This window comes from Scylla paramamosain, chromosome 10, assembly GCF_035594125.1.
Source record: "Scylla paramamosain isolate STU-SP2022 chromosome 10, ASM3559412v1, whole genome shotgun sequence".
NCBI lineage: Eukaryota > Metazoa > Arthropoda > Malacostraca > Decapoda > Portunidae > Scylla > Scylla paramamosain.
The window spans coordinates 18001090-18022449 of NC_087160.1; the positions used below are offsets into that span (position 1 = coordinate 18001090).

Sequence of the window (21360 nt, forward strand, 5' to 3'; positions counted from 1 at the left end):
AGACTAGAGAAGCGAATGAATGGATGATTGAGGCTGTGAAAGAGTTTCTGTAGAGAATGTGGCGTGCCAGATGTAGGAACAATTAGTGTATGAGGATACTTTTTTTTTTTTTTTTTTTTTTTTGTCGATCCAAAGGTAGTGATCCCGAGCCACCTGTACCATCAAGATCAAGGAGGTATGAAAGGTGAAGAGCGAGCGAGGAGTTAGGCAGGGCTGTATATTATCACCAACCCTTTTTAGCCTGTATACAGAGGAGCTAGCAGCCAGGATGAGAAGAATGAATGTAGTGGTAAGTGTGGGGAATGATAAAGTATGTGTGCTCCTTTATGCAGATGATGTAGTTGTTATGAGTGAATTGGCAGATGAGCTTCAAAGTTTGTTGGATGTAGTGGATGGCTATGGTAAAGACTTTGGAGTAAGGTTTAGCAGTGAGAAAAGCAAAGTAATGACTGAATAGGTCAGAGGATGAAAGTAATGTGGTATGGAGACTTGGAGAGAATGAGTTGAGACAGGTGCAAGAATACAAGTACTTAGGGATGTGAATGAGTCCTAGTGGGTGTGCAAAGGTAAAGAATGAAAAAAATAAGTATGGTAAACCAGTGGGTAGGTCGATTGGGAAGCGCGGCAAGGATGAGAGCAAGTAAGTATGATGTGTTGAGAGAAGTGTGGAAGAGTTTGGCTATGCCATGTATAATGTATGGTATGGATGTGATTGCATGGAATGAAAGTGAAATTGATAAGTTAGAAGTGGGCCAGAATAGAGTAGCAAGGATGGCACTGAGTGCACCGAGGTGCACAGCTGTTGAAGCCTTGAGAGGTGACATGGGATGGAGCACCTTAGAGAAAGACTCACAAAAGCCACACTTGGGTGAAAGATCAGGCTTGAGAGAATGGATGATGCAAGATTAGCAAGGAAGGTGTACCTGTGGAATGAAAGTGGAAGCAAATGGAGGAAGAGATGCATGAGAATGACAGACAGGAATGGATTGCAAGTTGTGTGGGCGATAAGAATGGCTGGGAGGAATCAAAATGAGCGTGAATGGGTGGTAACAAGACGAGGCAGAGTGGGAGCCGAATGGGATGTGAGAAAATGGAAGAATGAGATAGACAAAAAAGTGAAATGTGTGGGACTGAATGAATGGAGGAATGAAATGGAAAGAAAGAAGACCCTGGAATGGTACAAGGAGAAAAGGCCCCGAGGTATGAAAGGTGGTATGATGGAAGCCTGGGCGGTGATCTTCTCTTCCGAGCGAGGGCACAGTGTATGGATGTGAATGCAAGGAGTTACAGGTGGTCTGAGTCTCGCAGCAAAGTGTGCCAGATGTGTGACATGGGAGAGGATGAGACGGTGGAACATGTGGTGCTGGAGTGTGTGAAGTATGCCAGAGACAGGAATGAGATGATGCAAGTGATACTGACTGAGTTAGGGCATGATAGGAATGAAAGAGTGGAGAAGACAGGAAAGGAATGGATGGTGGTGTTGCTGGGACTGTGTAGAGAGGCGAATGAAAGGATGATTGAGGCGGTGAAAGAGTTTCTGGAGAGAATGTGGCGTGCCAGGTGTATGAACAATTAGGATAGAGGATACTGTTCGTTTCTCTTTTTTTCCCCCCTTCTACAGGAGTTGCCGATCCAAAGGCCTAGCTCAGGAGTGATCCTGTGCCATCTGTACCATCAAGATCAAGATCAAGATCGGGAATCTGGGAGGCAACCAAAGGGTTCTGGTAAGAAGTAGGTGGGGTAGGTGAGATGTTTAGTGTGAGAGAAGGATATGTGACACTAGAAAGGAAGAATGCAGATGAAGTGGATGAAAGAATCAGCAAGGAGGAAGCGGAAAGGTGTGTGAGATGGCAGAAGAATGACAAGGCAGCAGGTCCAGATGACATACCGTATGAGTTTTACAAGAATAGTGGGGAGGTAGTGATTGATAGAATGACTGAATTATTCAACCGAGTGTGGGATGGAGAGAGAGTGCCAAAAAAGTGGAATGAGAGCCGAGTGTGTCTGTTGCATAAGGGAGGATTTAAGAGTAAGAATGAGTTGAACTACAGGCCAATTGCATTAGTGAATACAGTAGGTAAAGTTTTCAGTGCAGTGTTGAATGAGAGATTGTGTAAATGGATTGAGAGAGATGGAGTGCTGGGTGAAGAAAAGAATGGATTTTGTGTGGATAGGAGAGCTGAGGACTATGTTTGTGGTGAATGAAATGATTGAGAAGAAAAAGAAGGATGGGGCTAAGTTGTACCTATGTTTTCTGGATATAGAAAAAGCTTATGGTAGAGTGAACAGAGAAATGCTAGGTAGAGTCTTTGAAAAGATTGGATTGAGTGCAAAGATAGTTAACATAGTGCAAAGTATGTATGTGGACACAAGAGCTAGAAACAGACTGGGTGAAGAGTGAGAGAGGAGTTAGGCAAGGCTGTATATTGTCACCAACCCTTTTTAGCCTGTATACAGAGGAGCTAGCAGCCAGGATGAGAAGAATGAATGTAGGGGTAAGTGTGGGGAATGATAAAGTATGTGTGCTTCTTTATGCAGATGACATAGTTGTCATAAGTGAATCAGCAGATGAGCTTCAAAGTTTGTTGGATGTTGTGGATGGCTATGGAAAAGACTTTTGAGTAAGGTTTAGCAGTGAGAAAAGCAAGGTAATGATTGTGAATAGGTCAGAAGATGAAAGTAATGTGGTATGGAGACTTGGAGAGAATGAGTTGAAGCAGGTGCAAGAATACAAGTACTTAGGGATGTGGATGAGTCCCAGTGGGTGTGCAAAGGCAAAGAATGAAAAGATAAGTATGGTAAACCAGTGGGTAGGTCGATTGGGAAGCGTGGCAAGGATGAGAGCAAGTAAGTATGATGTGTTGAGAGAAGTGTGGAAGAGTGTGGCTGTGCCAAGTATAATTTATGGTATGGATGTGATTGCATGGAATGAAAGTGAAATTGATAAGTTAGAAGTGGGCCAGAATAGAGTAGCAAGGATGGCACTGAGTGCACCGAGGTGCACAGCAGTTGAAGCCTTGAGAGGTGATATGGGATGCAGCACGTTTAGGGAAAGACTCACAAAAGCCACACTTAGGTACAAGATTAGGCTTGAAAGAATGGATGATGCAAGAATAGCAAGGAAGGTGTACCTGTGGAATGAAAGTGGAAGCAAATGGAGGAAGAGATGCATGAGAATGACAGACAGGAATGGATTGCAAGTTGTGTGGGCGATAAGAATGGCAGGGAGGAATCAAAATGAGCGTGAATGGGTGGTAACAAGAGGAGGCAGAGTGGGATGTGAGAAAATGTAAGAATGAGATAGACAAAGAAGTGAAATCTGTGAGACTGAATGAATGGAAGAATGAGGTGGAAAGAAAGAAGACCCTGGAATGGTACAAGGAGAAAGGGGTCCCGTGGTATGAAAGGTGGTATGATGGAAGCCTGGGCGATGATCTCTTCCGAGCGAGGGCACAGTGTATGGATGTGAATGCAAGGAGTTACAGGTGGTCTGAGTCCCGCAGCAAAGTGTTCCAGATGTGTGATTTGGGAGAGGATGAGACGGTGGAACATGTGGTGCTGGAGTGTGTAAAGTATGCCAGAGACAGGAATAAGATGATGCAAGTGATACTGACTGAGTTAGGGCATGATAGGAATGAAAGAGTGGAGAAGACAGGAAAGGAGTGGATGGTGGTGTTGCTGGGACTGTGTAGAGAGGCGAATGAAAGGATGATTGAGGCGGTGAGAGTTTCTGGAGAGAATGTGGCATGCCAGATGTAGGAACAATTAGTGCAGAGGATGCTGTTCGTTTCTCTTTTTTTTTTTTCCCCTTCTACAGGAGTTGCCGATCCAAAGGCCTGGCTTAGGAGTGATCCCGGTGTGTACAAGTGGCTTTGTACTTGCTCTCTGAGTTTTCTCTGAGTTTTGTGGTTTATTTTCTCTTGCCTGTGTGCTGAAATACCCTGAAAATGGTGATGAGCGCATGTGGTTCATGCGAGGAGAGTGTGGCGAACAGGCAAAGGGCTGTGGCATGCGAGAGATGCATGGCCTGGTTCCATGTAGCCTGTGTGGGCATGAGGGAGGCCAACATGAAGGCGCTGGGGTTCGAGCTTCTGGTGTTCCTCTGCAGGGAATGCCTGAGCAAGAGCCTCAATGAGTGGAGGAACCAGGATGAAGAAAAAGAGAGAGTGGAGCAGAGCACCCAGACAGAAAACCTGATGAAAGGCAGAAGCACAGACGACGAAGACTGAAGAGAGAAAAGACCAGCAAGAAGTGGTGGAAGTGGCTAGAACTGACAGACACCCAAGGAAGAAGAGAATGGTAATCAAGAAGGCCCCAGTATGTGTCATTGGAGACAGCATGGTAAGGAAGACTCCCGACTTTGTGAGAAGGGAAATTGAGTGCACCAGCATGGGAGGTGCTAAGATCCAAGACGTCAAGAGGAAAGTCAAGGAAAAAGTGCAAGAAATGGAAGAGAGAAGCCTGCTAGTGATTCAAGGAGGAGGCAACAACTTAGTAGAGGCAGGTGCTGAAGAAACAGTAAAGGAAGTGATAGAAGCAGTGAGGGCAGCAAAAGAAAAGATGTGTGTGGCCATGGTGGGGGTCCTGCGGCACCCACGGGAAGGAGTGCAGTACGAGAAGGTCAAAAGAGAAACGAACCGCAAGATATGCATGGAACTCATGAAGGTCAAGATGGAATGGATGGCAGAGAAGAAGGGCAATGTGAGCTTGCTAGACATGGATTGGATCTTTGATCCGCGGTCCACCTCAACCACAACGGGAATGAGAGGCTAGGATGTCGACTGGCTGGGTGGATGAGGGCGAGGCAGGTGTGTTGTGTGGACGAGGCATGACGAGGACCCACTGATGTCAGCGAACATGGAAGAGAAGAGACTACCCAGGCAAGTAAATGTGTGAAGATTGGTTGTATGAATATGAGAGGATGGGGTGTGGGCAAGTTTGAGGATGTATGCAAGGAGCTCAGGGAGTGGAGGTTCGACTTAGTCGGGCTCACTGAGACTTACCTGAGAGATGATGTACAAATGGAGGGATGTGAGTATGTTATGATTGGAAAGGGGCGTAAGACACAGGAAACACTGGGAGGAGGCGTAGCCCTACTCTACAAGAAAGAAAGAGGACTGAAAGTAGAGGAGATTGGTGTGGGGGAGTGTACAAGTAGTGTGGATTCGCTTGCAGTCAGAGTGGAATGCATGGATGGTCGTGGCAGACCAGAGAAGGTGGTACTGGTGGTAGCATACATGACTGTCATGGGTGAAAGAGCAGAGAGGGAAAATAGGAAGAAGTATGACATACTTAAGAAAGTTGTGAGAGAGCATGGAGAGGAGAGAGTGCTAGTTATGGGTGACATGAATGCACATGTGGGAATACTGGGGGAACAGGTGAACAGGAATGGAGAAATGCTTGGAGAGTTTGTTGATGAACTGGAGCCGGAAAATCTGAATGTTACTTTGGCTGAGGGGCGTGTGACTTGGAGTGCAAGAGAGCAGGAATCGTCAATTGACTACGTGTTGGTGAATGGAAGAATGCATGAAATTGTGTCGCATATGTGGATAGATGAGGATGGTTGGGTTGATATTGTGTCTGATCACAACATGCTGGTTGTGGAGTGCTTGATGCAAGGTGGGAATGAAGTGAAAGTGGCAAGTAAGAAAAAGAAGTGGAGACTGAGAGATGTAGGGTGGGAGAACTTTCTGGTTGATATGAGTGAGAGAAGCTGGGATGATGTAAGTGTGCATAATGTGGAGCATCTGAATGAGGAACTGGTTGAAGACATGAGGGGTGCTGCTGAGAACCAGATAGGGTTTGTGAAAGTAGGTAGAAGAAAGAATGTATGTAAACCATGGTGGAATGATGAAATCAGAGCGTCTAGGAAGGAGCGAAAGAGAATGAGTAGACAGTGTAGACAGCTGAGGAAAAAGAGGCATGAAAGCAATGAGGCAGAGAATGAGTATCAGAATGCATGTGCAGTGTATGTGAAGCAGCAGCGGTTGACAAGACAAATGATAATGAATGCTAAAGTGAAGAGTGAAAGGAGTGTGATTCAATCTTTAAGGGAGAGAGGTATGGAAGGTGGCCGTGAATGGTACAAGTTCATGAGAGGTGAGAATATGTCAAACAGTGTTGGTGTGGAGAGTCTAAAAGTGGATGGTGTAGTTATAACAGAGAAGGAGGGAATCAGGGAGGCAATCAAAGGGTTCTGGGAAGAAGTAGGTTGGGTAGGTGAGATGTTTAGTGTAAGAGAAGGATGTGTGACACTGGAAAGGAAGAATGCAGATGAACTGGATGAAAGAATTGGTAGGGAGGAAGTGGAGAGGTGTGTGAGAAGGCAGAAGAATGGCAAGGCAGCAGGTCCAGATGATATACTGTATGAGTTCTACAAGAATGGTGGGGAGGTAGTTATAGATAGAATGACTGAATTATTCAACCGAGTGTGGGATGAAGAGAGAGTGCCAAGAAAGAGGAATGAGAACCAAGTGTATCTGTTGCATAAGGGAGGATTTAAGAGTAAGAATGACATGAAGAACTACAGGCCAATTGCATACAATACAATAGGTATTGTATACCTATTGTATTGAATACAATAGGTAAAGTTTTCAGTGCAGTGTTGAATGAGAGACTGTGTAAATGGATTGAGAGACCTGGAGTGCTGGGTGAAGAACATGTATGGAGTATACTTCATGTGTCTGGGGGGGGTTCCACTCATACTGCTCTTCTAGATAGGGTGGAATCAAAAGCTTTTCGTCTCATCAACTCCTCTCCTCTAACTGACTGTCTTCAACCTCTCTCTCACTGCCGCCGTGTTGCATCTCTAGCCGTCTTCTACCGCTAATTGCTCTTCTGATCTTGCTAACTGCATGCCTCCCCTCCTGCGGCCTCACTGCACAAGACTTTCTTCTTTCTCTCACCCCTATTCTGTCCACCTTTCAAATGCAAGAGTTAACCAGTATTCTCAATCATTCATCCCTTTCTCTGGTAAACTCTGGAACTCCCTGCCTGCTTCTGTATTTCCACCTTCCTATGACTTGAATTCCTTCAAGAGGGAAGTTTCAAGACACTTATTCATCAATTTTTGACTACTGCTTTGACCCTTTTATGGGACTGGCATTTTGGTGGGCATTTTTTTTTTATTGGATTTTTGTTGCCCCTGGCCAGTGTCCTTCCTACATAAAAGAAAAAAAAAAAATTACCCTTATTTTAGGACACTGGACGGTGAGGAAAGGACCCATAATTAACTTAAGTATCATTGTATAACCTTAAATGTAAGGAAAAGTTGGAAATAATGGTAAAAATAGGTTTCAATGTCCGACTCTCCTCACAGCATATAACGATACCCACCAAACAACACCCTGGATCTCTTCTCCAATAACCAGGAATCCGTAAATAAATACAGACTCAACAGGACAATTTTCTCCGACCACAACCTCATCACCATTAATACAACATACACAGGAGGTCATATGAGGAGATCAGACAGCAGCATGTTAGAGGCTTCACCCTTCACACTGCATTTTTTTTCAGTGAAAATATTATGTGGGGAGAAGTGCTGTATGCTACCAGTGAAGTGGACTGGGAACAAGCCTTAGAGGGAGACGACTGCAATGCCATGCTAGAAGCTATGACCACCAAGTTGCTGGAGATACGTTACACCCAAATTCCAATGTTGGAGATAAACAGGAAGACACTCACATACCCAGAGACAAAAATTCTCAAAAGGAAGAGAACCTCCATCAACAAAAGCTCACAAATATCCATGATGAGGGAAGGAAAAGAGGTTTAATCAAGATATTGTGTCCATGTTACCTACAAACACGAAACTCGCATGTTATGATGGAGAAGGGTTTGGTGACCTTGTCGTAAATGTAAAAATATTGGAGGGCACGTGTCTAGTATGGCTGTAATAGCACTTGCGAGTATGGAGAAATTTGACATTTTCTAAGTCCAGTGTAGGAAGGACACCAGTCAAGAGTAAACATTGAAATTATTTTTTATTTTTTATTTTTTTTATGTTCATAACTGGGAATTGTGGGTAGTGGCATATTAGGATTTCATGGTGTCTGTACAGCTGATCCCCCAATCACAAGCTGCCACTGATGAAGCCACTCCTGAATCCACCAATTATGACTTTCCATGGTAGGTTCAGTTGCACCTTTCATTTGTTTTAGAGACGTGTCAGGCGTTCTGATAGAGGCTTACTGTCATTTGTTAAAATGGCTACCCAGTGGAGGGAGGTAAAGCGAACAGTGCCACTGTTCAATAGGAAAAGAAGTCACTGTGTGATATATTTAGCAACAACAATGGTTAAGATGCGATATACAGACATAAGGAAGAGGTTCTGTGTGTTTATTAAGGAAGCTGCAAACTGTACCCATCTCCATTGCCTTGAGAATCTCCACACCACACCAGTAAGGCATAACAGTATAATTTTTGAGGTCCCTCATTAGGTTAGGTCATGTTAGGTTAGGTTATGCTAGGTCAGGTTAATGTCCTAGTTGGGGAGGGGGTCCAGGGGAGGCGCAGCCCTATCAGCTAGGTTAGATTAGGTTAGATTATTAGGTAAGGTTATGCTAGGTTATATTAACATCCAAGCAGGAGGGGTCTAGGGGCTAGGATAGGTTAGGGAAATTCAAAATTTTCAGGTAAATTTCCTTAGATTTTTGAACGCCTTTATTTCACTTATTTTTCATCCCCACCCAAACCCCCAATTCCCCACAGGCCCCCAAGCTTGTTTGAGGGGTTTGGGGCTTGGGGTGGAATGGGGGGGACGGACTTCTTATCAAGAAATACTGAAAAGAGCTCTCACCAACTAAGTGTTAGAGATTGAACAGAAACTAAAGCTATCTTACACAAAGTAAAGAAATAAAAAAAATAAATAAATAAATAAAAAAGTAGAGCAGTTAGTAACATCAAACATAATCCCAAATATTTCTTCAGTTACTGCAAAAATTTTTCAAAAGTAAAAAGACAGTTTCAATGGAAAACTGAGGGGATAATATCAGATGAACCAAAAGAAACCAACCAACTGTTACTTAAGCAATATAACAGTGTATTCAGCTCCCTTCAGCCACACCAAATTGTCCACAACCCACAAGAATTTTTTTGCAGACAACACACTCCATCCAAAAATAACAGACATCACCATCACAGTGGAAAATATAGAAAAGACCATCAAAGAGCTGAAACCAAACTCAGCAGCTGGTCCTGATGGAGTGTCAGCCATCCTGCTCCTGAAGTACAGCAAGGCCTTGGGTCAGCCACTGTGTAAGCTGTGGCAGTGCTCCCTCAACAGTGGAATAATAACGCAGCAACTCAAATCTGCTATAGTGAGCCCTTATATATAAAGGAGGAGACATGAGCCTGCCAAAAAGTTACAGACCAGTGGCCCTCACACTGCACCTCATTAAGATCTTTGAGAAGTGTATCAGAACCAAATAATTAACTATTTAGAATAACCAACATGGTTTCAGGAAGGGAAGATCCTGCCTGTCCAAATTCCTGGCACACCATGACTGGGTCCTGCACAACCTTGCTGAAGGAATAAATGTGGATGTTGTGTTCCTTGACTTTGCCAAAACTTTTGATAAGGTGTACCACGGCATCCTACTCCACAAGATGAGTTGTTTAGGCATAGGCGGGAAGCTCGGTGTGTGGACCCACGCCTTTCTCACTGTCAATGGTCACAAATCAGAAGAGGCACTGGTATCAAGTGGAGTGCCACAAGGGTTCGTCCTGGGTACCCTCCTCTTCCTCATCCATCTGGGTGACCAGCGAAGGAGTGACAAACACATTCCTCTCCTTTTTCGTTGATGACACTAACATAAGTTATCCCATCACAAACTCAGAAGTTCAGTGCCTTCAAGAAGACCTCATCACTATGTATTCCTGGACAGCCTCAAACAACATGGCATTTAATGATGATAAGTTCCAGATGTTAAGGCATGGAGAAAATCAAGTGATGAAAGAAGCAACAAAAGTCTACACAGGAAGACGACAGGAAATAAACCCAAACACACATGTAAAATGCCTCGGTGTGTATTTCAGTGAGGACTGTTCCTTCCACCAGCATATCATGAAGGCAGTCAATAAAGCCAAGAGCATGGCATGGGTGCTGTGAACTTTTACCACCAGGGAGCCACAACCAATGCTCACCCCCTGAAAGACCCTGGTGCCGCCTCTGCTGGACTACTGGTTGCCTGGTTGCCTAACAATATAGACAACATACAACAGCTGGAGGCAGTGCAGAGGTCATTCACCAGGCAGATCCAAGGAATAGGAGACTTCAACTAATGGGACAGACTCAAGGAGCTGAAGCTTTATTCCCAGCAGTGAAGAGGAGATAGGTACCAGGCCATCTACATATGGAAGATCCTGGAGGGCCAAGTACCTACCCCCCCACAACTTTTACACTGCAGCTGTACACCACAGAGAGGATGAGACACAAGTGCAGGAGGAAGAATCTGCCCACCAGAGCCCCTGAGAGGACCAAGACTACTGATATCCAGCTTAATGTACGAGGGTCCAAGGATTTCCAACACACTGCCAAAAGAGGTGTGAGCAATTACTGGTGGGTGCTCAGTGGAGAAGTTTAAGTCTGGCCTAGACAAGTTCCTATGGACCAGTCTCCAGTGCCAGGCTATATGGCCAGATGTTGCACCTCTAATGCACTGCTGGATCAGGTGGTCCTCAAGACCAAGGACAATTGGACTGGCAGCAGTGGTGTACCACCATGGCTGTGAGGCACGCCCCTCTAGTCTTCACGAGTAACGAATGATGGAAATTGTTTGTTTATTTTTCATTTTTTATATATTTTTCTTATTTAAATGTCCTGCAGTGTCCAGCCTTGCATGTCCTTTAACCAGTGTGTGGTGTCCTGTGGCTTCCTGAGTAATGGTGACCTTATGTACTGGTCATACAACTGATGTGCTTTGTGTCATTCTGTCTGTATGAATATATCCTAAACACACCCAAACTCCCCCAAACATCCTCAGACACACCAAATATCTCCTAACATCTCCAAACACACCCAAACACATCCAAACATACCCAAACACATCCAAACAGTCTAATGGCAGATGTTTAGCTGGTTATAGGAAAAAATGATTGCTAGACTTATTGTTTGTGAATGATTTCTTGGTATATATATTTTTCTATTGTTTAGTGATGTTTAATGATCACATTTTTCAGGGTTGTCACTGAGCAGAGCAACTATGGAGAGGAGCATCATTGAGTGTGGCAGAAGGATATAAGATGAAGTTTGTGAGACTGACTGCTGGAGAGCAGAAAGGAGAGCATGAGGTACACCAGGAATGAAGTTTATGGACAGCCTCCTGGACAGTAGTAGGGGACAATGGAGAGGGATGGTCCTCATGAGGATGACAGCTGAAGGAAGTGAATGGGCCTCCATGGTTTTTTTTCCTTTTTTTTTTTTATGTAGGAAGGATACTGGCCAAGGGCAACAAAAATCTAATAAAAAAAATGCCCACTGAAATGCCAGTCCCATAAAAGGGTCAAAGCAGTGGTAAAAAATTGGTGGATAAGTGTCTTGAAACCTCCCTCTTGAAGGAATTCAAGTTGTAGGAAGGTGGAAATACAGAAGCAGGCAGGGAGTTCCAGAGTTTACCAGAGAAAGGGATGAATGACTGAGAATACTGGTTAACTCTTGCATTAGAGAGGTGGACAGAATAGGGGTGAGAGAAAGAAGAAAGTCTTGTGCAGCGAGGCCGTGGAAGGAGGGGAGGCATGCAGTTAGCAAGATCAGAAGAGCAAAGCATGAAAATAGTGGTAGAAGACAGCTAGATATGCAACATTGCGGCGGTGAGAGAGAGGCTGAAGACAGTCAGAGGAGAGGAGTTGATGAGACGAAAAGCTTTTGATTCCACCCTGTCTAGAAGAGCAGTATGAGTGGAACCCCCCCAGACATGTGAAGCATACTCCATACATGGACGGATAAGGCCCTTGTACAGAGTTAGCAGCTGGGGGGGTGAGAAAAACTGGTGGAGACGTCTCAGAACACCTAACTTCATAGAAGCTGTTTTAGCTAGAGATGAGATGTGAAGTTTCCAGTTCAGATTATAAGTAAAGGACAGACTGAGGATGTTCAGTGTAGAAGAGGGGGACAGTTGAGTGTCATTGAAGAAGAGGGGATAATTGTCTGGAAGGTTGTGTCGAGTTGATAGATGGAGGAATTGAGTTTTTGAGGCATTAAACAATACCAAGTTTGCTCTGCCCCAATCAGAAATTTTAGAAAGATCAGAAGTCAGGCATTCTGTGGCTTCCCTGCGTGATATGTTTACCTCCTGAAGGGTTGGACGTCTATGAAAAGACGTGGAAAAGTGCAGGGTGGTATCATCAGCGTAGGAGTGGATAGGACAAGAAGTTTGGTTTAGAAGATCATTAATGAATAATAAGAAGAGAGTGGGTGATAGGACAGAACCCTGAGGAACACCACTGTTAATAGATTTAGGAGAAGAACAGTGACCGTCTACCACAGCAGCAATAGAACGGTCAGAAAGGAAACTTGAGATGAAGTTACAGAGAGAAGGATAGAAACCGTAGGAGGGTAGTTTGGAAATCAAAGCTTTGTGCCAGACTCTATCAAAGGCTTTTGATATGTCCAAGGCAACAGCAAAAGTTTCACCCAAATCTCTAAAAGAGGATGACCAAGACAGTAAGGAAAGCCAGAAGATCACCAGTAGAGCGGCCTTGACGGAACCCATACTGGCGATCAGATAGAAGGTTGTGAAGTGATAGATGTTTAAGAATCTTCCTGTTGAGGATAGATTCAAAAACTTTAGATAAGCAGGAAATTAAAGCAATAGGACGGTAGTTTGAGGGATTAGAGCGGTCACCCTTTTTAGGAACAGGTTGAATGTAGGCAAACTTCGAGCAAGAAGGAAAGGTAGATGTTGACAGACAGAGCTGAAAGAGTTTGACTAGGCAAGGTGCAAGCACGGAGGCACAGTTTCGGAGAACAATAGGAGGGACCCCATCAGGTCCATAAGCCTTCCGAGGGTTTAGGCCAGCGAGGGCATGGAAAACATCATTGCGAAGAATTTTAATACGTGGCATGAAGTAGTCAGAGGGTGGAGGAGAGGGAGGAACAAGCCCAGAATCGTCCAAGGTAGAGTTTTTAGCAAAGGTTTGAGCAAAGAGTTCAGCTTTAGAAATAGATGTGATAGCAGTGGTGCCATCTGGTTGAAGTAGAGGAGGGAAAGAAGAAGAAGCAAAGTTATTGGAGATATTTTTGGCTAGATGCCAGAAATCACGAGGGGAGTTAGATCTTGAAAGGTTTTGACATTTTCTGTTAATGAAGGAGTTTTTGGCTAGTTGGAGAACAGACTTGGCATGGTTCCGGGCAGAAATATAAAGTGCATGAGATTCTGGTGATGGAAGGCTTAAGTACCTTTTGTGGGCCACCTCTCTATCATGTATAGCACGAGAACAAGCTGTGTTAAACCAAGGTTTAGAAGGTTTAGGACGAGAAAAAGAGTGAGGAATGTACGCCTCCATGCCAGACACTATCACCTCTGCTATGCGCTCAGCACACAAAGACGGGTCTCTGACACGAAAGCAGTAGTCATTCCAAGGGAAATCAGCAAAATACCTCCTCAGGTCCCCCCAACTAGCAGAGGCAAAACGCCAGAGGCACCTTCGCTTAGGGGGATCCTGAGGAGGGATTGGAGTGATAGGACAAGATAAAGATATGAGATTGTGATCGGAGGAGCCCAACGGAGAAGAAAGGGTGACAGCATAAGCAGAAGGATTAGAGGTCAGGAAAAGGTCAAGAATGTTGGGGGTATCTCCAAGACGGTCAGGAATACGAGTAGGGTGTTGCACCAATTGCTCTAGGTCATGGAGGATAGCAAAGTTGTAGGCTAGTTCACCAGGATGGTCAGTGAAGGGAGAGGAAAGCCAAAGCTGGTGGTGAACATTGAAGTCTCCAAGAATGGAGATCTCTGCAAAAGGGAAGAGGGTCAGAATGTGCTCCACTTTGGAAGTTAAGAAGTCAAAGAATTTCTTACAGTCAGAGGAGTTAGGAGAGAGGTATACAGCACAGATAAATTTAGTATGAGAGTGACTCTGTAGTCGTAGCCAGATGGTGGAAAACTCGGAAGATTCAAGAGCGTGGGCACGAGAGCAGGTTAAGTCATTGCGCACATAAGCACAGCATCCAGCTTTGGATCGAAAATGAGGATAGAGAAAGTAGGAGGGAACAGAAAAGGGGCTACTGTCAGTTGCCTCAGACGCCTGAGTTTCAGTGAGGAAAAGAAGATGAGGTTTAGAAGAGGAGAGGTGGTGTTCTACAGATTGAAAATTAGATCTTAGACTGCGAATGTTGCAGAAGTTAATGAAGAAAAAGTTGAGGGGGGTGTCAAGACACTTAGGGTCGTCGACAGAAAGGCAGTCCGACCTGGGGACATTTATGGTCCCCTCCCCAGATGGGGACTCCAAGGCTGGTGTAGGAGTTGCCATGATTTTAAAATTTTTGGGTGAAGGGTGTGTGTGTTATTAGGTGCTTGTAGTTTTGTGAGGAGGAAGAGAGTTGTCTTTAGAGGGCAGGCTGTGACTGCCCCCTTGTGTTGTGAGACACAAAGGGAAACGTTCAGTGAGGTCACAGCTGGGTTTAATGATAAGTTCACAGCACCCCCTGAACAGTGCTTTAGACCTCACTGGGAGTAATTATCATTTCAGCAGGTGTCTACTGCCTCCTCCTCCTAATGTTGCTGGTGTCACATGGCAGGGACTCCAGTAATGTGAGGTGAACCTCAACAGTTTGTTGGTATTTTCTGTTAGGGACAGGTTGGCGATGTTTGAGTGTCTGTCACAACATGTCGCACCAGGATGACACCAAGTGTCACATCCTGTCATCTCCTGGTTATGGTGAGGCTGACATCCAGTTTTCTTGTCACACTCCCAATTTCCTCCCTTACCATCTCCATCACACAGCATCCACCTGTATTCAGTAATCCAGTCTTCAGAGTTCTGGGAGAAGTGAATGTCCCCTTCTCTTAATGGCTGTCTTATTGTAGGAAAAAACATACAGAAGAAAGGTATATAATGAAACCCTTAAATTTGTAACTAAACAATCATTTATTTTACACAATACATGACTATGCTGGCAAAAGACCACTTTTATAAATATAGAAAAGAGATAGAGCTCATCTGTACCTTTGATGGCTTCTGCACATGGACAAACCTCTGTAAATTGCTATCTACTAATGTACTGTACATTCATTATATATTAGAGTGTATTCTGTGAACTTATGTAAATCACACCATTATGCAACTGAGATAATCCGGCATCACTTCAGGTATACAAGAACCATTTGCTCACAAATATACAGATAAGAATCACATTCACCAAAAAGAAAAAAAAAAAAAAAATCCTACTCTATTGACTTAGACTAAACAAAAGAAAAATAAATAAATTACACATCTAAGTGTATAACAACTCTTGCATAAACATCTTTCTAGTATATGGACCAAAGAGTGTCTACATGGTTTGTTTAACTGGTAACAAAAGTACATCTGTTGCTGTCCAGTAACACAGCCAGTAGTGGTCAGACTGTGTAGCCAATCCCGTCACTGCTGTTCTTGCTGCCAGAATGCTGTGTGCGAGAGGTGACAAGGGGCTATCACATGAATGGCATTCTCTCTCTCTCTCTCTCTCTCTCTCTCTCTCTCTCTCTCTCTCTCTCTCTCTCTCTCTTTTTCTCCACACACACACATGGTGGGATTAGCCAGTAAATGGGGATGTAGTAAAGGCTTATTGAAAATAACAGTTTATTTTACTGTAGTGATAATGATGATAGATTATCTGACAACAATGGCAGTATGTTACGAGTTTGGTTATTTACTACCACAATCCAGGAATGGCGCCCATTGCCTGCCTTGACTTTCTCTATGGCTATCTAATGGAAAGGTTCTAGTACAATATAGGTGCCAAGCATCTGAAGACCAAAATGCCAGCTTGGGTCGAACCCAGAAGTTAGTAGATGTCTTTGTAGCAATAAATTGCCCATCACATTGTAAGGAGAGAATGGTAGAAATGAGATTAGTCAAAAGGATATCTAGCTCTGATATGAAAGATCATTTTATGTGATTGTGACAGGTGAGTCATGTGTCACCAACTTGCATGCCTGTAATTTTGCCATGGGTTTTCCATGGCAGATATACTCGTACATTGTCAAACAGGCGTGCAGGTTGATGACAGGGAACTCACCACAAACACAGTTATGGTGATATTATCAAGCAAAGTGAAAACTTGTAAAAGTGAAACAATTTTACATTTATGTACTTTTATCTTAGCTCTGCCATTGGATCCTGATGTGAAAAAGATCATGAATGCTGCGTAACTGACTGACCCTTGTGCAGTGTGGATTGGTGAAGAGTAGAGAGAAGACCAAAGATGTAAAGGTATGCTTATGAATGTTTGAATGTGTATGCATTGGAGGCCGTGGTGAGAAGAGGGCAAGGGAGGGATGGGAGTGTTTTTCTATTAGGTGAATGACTGAGTTTATAAACATGCTGTGGGTGACATACTGTGGGGCCTGTGGGCTGTGGTGGGTGGGTGGGTGGGTGACTTTTTCTATTAGGTGAGGGGCTGTGGTGAGTGACTGTGGGTTTATAAACATACTGTGGGGCCTGTGGGCTGTGAGAGAGAGAGAGAGAGAGAGAGAGAGAGAGAGAGAGAGAGAGAGAGAGAGAGAGAGAGAGAGAGAGAGAGAGAGAGAGCACACTACCTGTAAAGGCATGAATGTAATTGTAATTTTCTGTAATAAAGCAGTATTTTTGCACTTCCTTTATTGTGGCACTTTGGTCCCTAGATGCTGGTCATCTCAGATAAAAAAAATTAACAATTTAATATACAAGTATGTATACCAAAAGTCTCATCAGACTCAGGCAGTAATCTTGCCAGAGGACATGTGCACAAGATGACACTTACTGGATGATGCTCCTGTGCACTGACTGGCTTACTTATTCCACTTATTGCACTTTAAAAAGTGCAGCATTAAGAATCAAAAGTATGGGGATAGAAATAATCTTGTATCTTGAAATTGAGTGCAATATGTAGGCCAATCAGCAGACAAGGGCACACTGTATGCAACTGTTACATGGTCACTCATCCACAGGTGACAGAATTATTGCAATGGAGTCTGTGATGCTGAGCACAGTACAGCAAATCACCAACCAATGACTAAATATAAATAAATTACATGAATTAATGAAGTGGACTCTAAAATGTATTGCAAATATTTTCAAACAGTATGGCCAAAAAGAGGAACACAAAGAGTGAGAGTAAGAAATCCTGGGATCTCAGAGCAGCCGTGGCTGTCAGTTTATCAGGGTCTCCCGTCGTCGCTGGCAGGGCAGGAATGATGTGGCCAAAAGGATGCGGCTCTGGGCAGCTGCCACACGTTTGCGTAAAATGATCGTCTCCCTCGCGAGTGCTTCCACATAAGTGCGTCTGTCTAGCGGTGAATCCTCCTTTACATGTACTGCAAAGATGAAATAAAGTGTGAGTGTGGATTGCGATTCATAAAAGTTCACCATGGCAAAGGTGGAAATAAGCTTGGTGTAATATATACATTTTTCTCTCACAAGCAATGAGCACTGAAGATTTCTCTAATAACATTTAGTATGCTGAATACTTTCTAGAGTCTTCCTTTGATATTACAAGTTACAGTCTACTGTATGTGCAATGCTCTACAGAGATCAGGGATTGAATGCACAAGTTCAAATGTGTTAGGTAGCACTACTGGCCAAAATCTCAGTTATGGGAGGGGGAAAACACTACAGATCAAAGGTAAAAAGAGGGTGTGAATGACAAATAAAAATTATGCATATTTAAACAAGGAATCACATTCCTGCTACTGAAGTAGTGGAAGTACAGGATGTCTACGTATTCGTTAAGCAGGGCAATTGCAGAGGGAGCTTGCAGTAGGTTACTAATTTTTCTAACAAAAAATTATCTGCAAATTTTCAATCTTACAAAACTTTAAAATCAAAATGATTGATATCTTCAAAAAACAAAACAAAATGGTGCAGTTGCATACGTACATTTGACTTACGTTCGTAGCTCCAGGAGCCAGAGGGCACATTAAGACTTCCCTTGGCCTGGGCAAGGTCAGCCTTGAGTGCCTGCTGCTCTGATTTCAAAGACAACACTTGCTGTCGGTATGCCCTGAGCTGTGGCACCTCGGCAGCGCTCGGCCGGCCCTCGTATCTCTTTACGTCTTCCTCAGACCAGTCCTCGACTTGCACCTTGGTTGGACCACCAGGATGCTGAGTTTTGGGCTGAGTGCGAGGTGGCAGAAGACCTGAAGAGTGGGCCTGGGCCTCCCTGCGGTGTTCTTCGTCCATCTCGGAGTCCTGGGAGGAGCTGAAGGAGGAACACTCTGAGTCCCGTGGAATGCTCTCATAGCCAGAGGACTCACCCAGTGATGGGTTGGTGCCTAGTGAGCCGTTGTTGGTAGCTGGGTGGTGGTGGTGCTCATGGTGCTGGTGGGGAGGCAGACTCTGGCCAGTTCTCCAAGACTCAGCACATTCCAAAGGAGTTGCACTGCCTTGGGTTGCTGCTCCAGAGTCATGGCCTGAGTCGTAGCCTTCAGTGGGCGTGGCAGCATCAGGGGGGTACATGAGGGTGCATGTGTATCTGTAGTTACCCCTTGAGCCCACAGGAGGGGGCTTGCTTGCCCCCACACGAGCTGACTTTCCCCAACGGGTGCGGACTGAGAGGGAGGTATCGCTTCGTCTGCTAACACTTTGTTTCGCTGCACTTTGTGAGACCACTCGGGAGGGAGACTTTATCAAGTTTTTTGAATTACGATCTGGAGATTTTGAATTTTCTCTACTTTTGGCTGGAACTTTAACTTTACAATCTTTAAGTTTTGCTGTATTTTTCTTATTTTCTATAATTTTATTATTATTCTGCTTTGCTACTTTATAAGGGGTTTTTGATTTACTTTTACCAACACCTACACATAGGAATTTAGAAAGTTTAGAAGTTTGCATCATATACTCTGAATCTTCACTTATATTACTAACACAGTCACTCTCATTATCACTCTTCCCAGTCACTGTCCGATCATCATTTCCATCAAACAAGTCATCATCTTTAGTGTAATCATATTGCACTGGGTTGCAGAGGACAACATTAGCTTCAACATCTTCTATAAACTCTGGGAGTGGCACTCCATTGACAGGCACTCGATCTACTAACTTCTCAGTGGAGTCTGCCAGTGGGGCATCCATTAAACGTAGACTAGCTTCTGAGGCTTGGCGTGTCAGATTTGCATGTGACAGGCTATCAGGATTGTGAATGGGAGAGAAATTGAAAAACGTTGAAGGAATATACGGCACGAGATCACTTTGGACATCACATGTGCAATGATCCTCCGGGAAATCTAAGTCCTCTGTTCCAATGCACTTGTCACTTGCAGAATCCTCCATGGTGTCCAGCGGTCGACTGAGCCACTGTGACTTGCTCCTCAGGGCTGATTCCAGCCTCAGAATACTGTCCCCGTGATGCAGTTGTCGCTTGTTACACTGACGGCACAGCTTTCCATCTGCCTGGGCTGGTTCACTACAAATGCTGTCATCTTCAAGAGGTTTCTTTTCCTCTAGCAGAGGGTCATGGCTATTGGTTAAAATTTCTGCTAGTGTGGCTGCCTGTAGCCTTGGGCCTCCTGCATGAACCCTTGGACTCTGTCTGGCAAGAGTGCGATACAAATCATGAATTTTTGCTAACTCATGAAGGTTGCGATTGGCTACATTGGACTGAAGAGCCAGACTCAGGTCTTGGCAGACTCTGCCATAGTCCGTCACCTCAAAAAGACTGAAGGGTCGAGAGTCGTCATCATCTGAATCATCTTCATCACCCGTCTCTCCAATCTGAGAGTATGAATCTGAAAAAAAAAAAAACAAATGAATACTCAGATGAACTATTTTTATTATTCTAGCATAGTCTAAAATAACCCAGGAAAAGGTGTTCTTACACAGAGTCTGTTGCTTAATGTAAATCAGCTTCCTTTAGGGGGAAGTACATATTAAATGTTTTGAAGTGCACAGTGATCCAAGCCCTATTTTAACAACTTTCCTTCATATAATGACATTTATATTCAAAATCATAAATGAAAATAAAATCCTGAAGTTAATTTTGGATCAAAATAAAATCCTGTAGTTAATTTTGAGCCATGCTGGTTATGTTGCGCATGACAGCTAGCTTCTGCGTAACTTTTTAATCACTGAATGAAGAGGCAATTGCTGGGAAGGTACAAACCACATCAAATTAGGTGTAGCTTGCCAGTAAGTGAATAACAGGTAACATTATTTATTCCATACCATTCAAGTGTCAATAAATACTTAGAACTTTTCTCTTACCTTTCACCATAACTGACTTTAGGAAAATTAATTCCAACTTACCAGTGAATGTGGAAGCACAAGTGAGATTTTCTTCAGAGAGGACCCGGAGAGGGTGATCATCACTGGTCTCAACACTCATTACTTCACTCTGGCAAGGTGTGTCTGCCAAAGCTCGCAGAATGTCTTCTTCACAGACCTTGGGGATCAAAACAAATGTCTGAGCATTTACATGTTTACTTTCCATGCAAAGGTCTCATCAAATCCCATGCATGATTTATATATCTCCTTCAGAATGCCTGGTGTTCTGGTGTGGAAGTATCAATTATAAGTTCTATATGAGTAACTTTAGAGTGTGTTTAATAAAAATTTTATGTGCTGAAAATAAAATTCCACCGAAATTGATATGATTGCAACAAACTGATTGACTGGATTAATAACACAGAGCTGAGAAATTTAGCAATGAAGGACAACACTGAACAGTGATTGATGAAATACATTTGTATGTGTGAAGAGCCTCTCCACCACTCCTAATATTAGTAATGCTTTACCTGCACACAACAGTCCATGGTGATTGCTGGATGATCTGGCACCTGGACCTCAATCAACTCGGTGGAGTGGTGAGTGCCAGATGAAGCTACTGACCGCCTCACCCATCCCCTCTTGACAGGATCATGGGTGGCCTCTGTGCTCTCTTCCACCTCACCCTCTTCCCCATCCAGTGTTTTGCTCTGGTCCTGGTCCTGGTCCTGGTCCTCACCAATCATGTCTGCCTCAAGCTCAGGTTCCTCCAATACCGTGGCTGAGGAAAACAGATGTGATAAAGAGAGGGGACTTAAATGGAGGCACTTTTTACAGGACCACAAATTGAAGAAATAAATTAACTATTTTAACTACTAAATCTGACCATCAGAGGAGGATGAATAGACATATGAGAAGTCCAAGTGTTTCTCATAATAAAGCTTTTTCCATCATTCTCAAATCAAAGGATTCTCTTTTATG

The 21360-nt window shown here is 43.8% G+C and overlaps 2 protein-coding genes across 3 annotated transcripts in view; one reads left to right on the forward strand and one right to left on the reverse strand.

Annotated features, from left to right (window-relative positions):
• Positions 1-200: 200 nt before the first annotated feature.
• On the forward strand, positions 201-16736 carry LOC135104286 (uncharacterized). The gene is made up of 2 exons (XM_064011500.1): positions 201-4880; positions 11182-16736. Exon 1 carries the CDS (start codon positions 4297-4299, stop codon positions 4771-4773), a length of 477 nt encoding a protein of 158 aa, XP_063867570.1. The 5' UTR covers positions 201-4296; the 3' UTR covers positions 4774-4880; positions 11182-16736.
• Positions 15069-21360, reverse strand: part of LOC135104285 (uncharacterized) — a 101957-nt gene continuing 95665 nt past the window's right edge. The window contains exons 9-12 of one of the 2 annotated variants that reach the window (XM_064011498.1): positions 20910-21160; positions 20422-20557; positions 18069-19904; positions 15069-17495 (exon numbers count right to left, since the gene is read on the reverse strand). In XM_064011498.1, coding sequence (XP_063867568.1) covers positions 17332-17495; positions 18069-19904; positions 20422-20557; positions 20910-21160 — 2387 coding nt within the window. In that variant the 3' untranslated portion in view covers positions 15069-17331. Of the gene's footprint in view, positions 17496-18057; positions 19905-20421; positions 20558-20909; positions 21161-21360 lie in introns of both variants that reach the window. The other variant, XM_064011499.1, reaches the window with a different exon arrangement.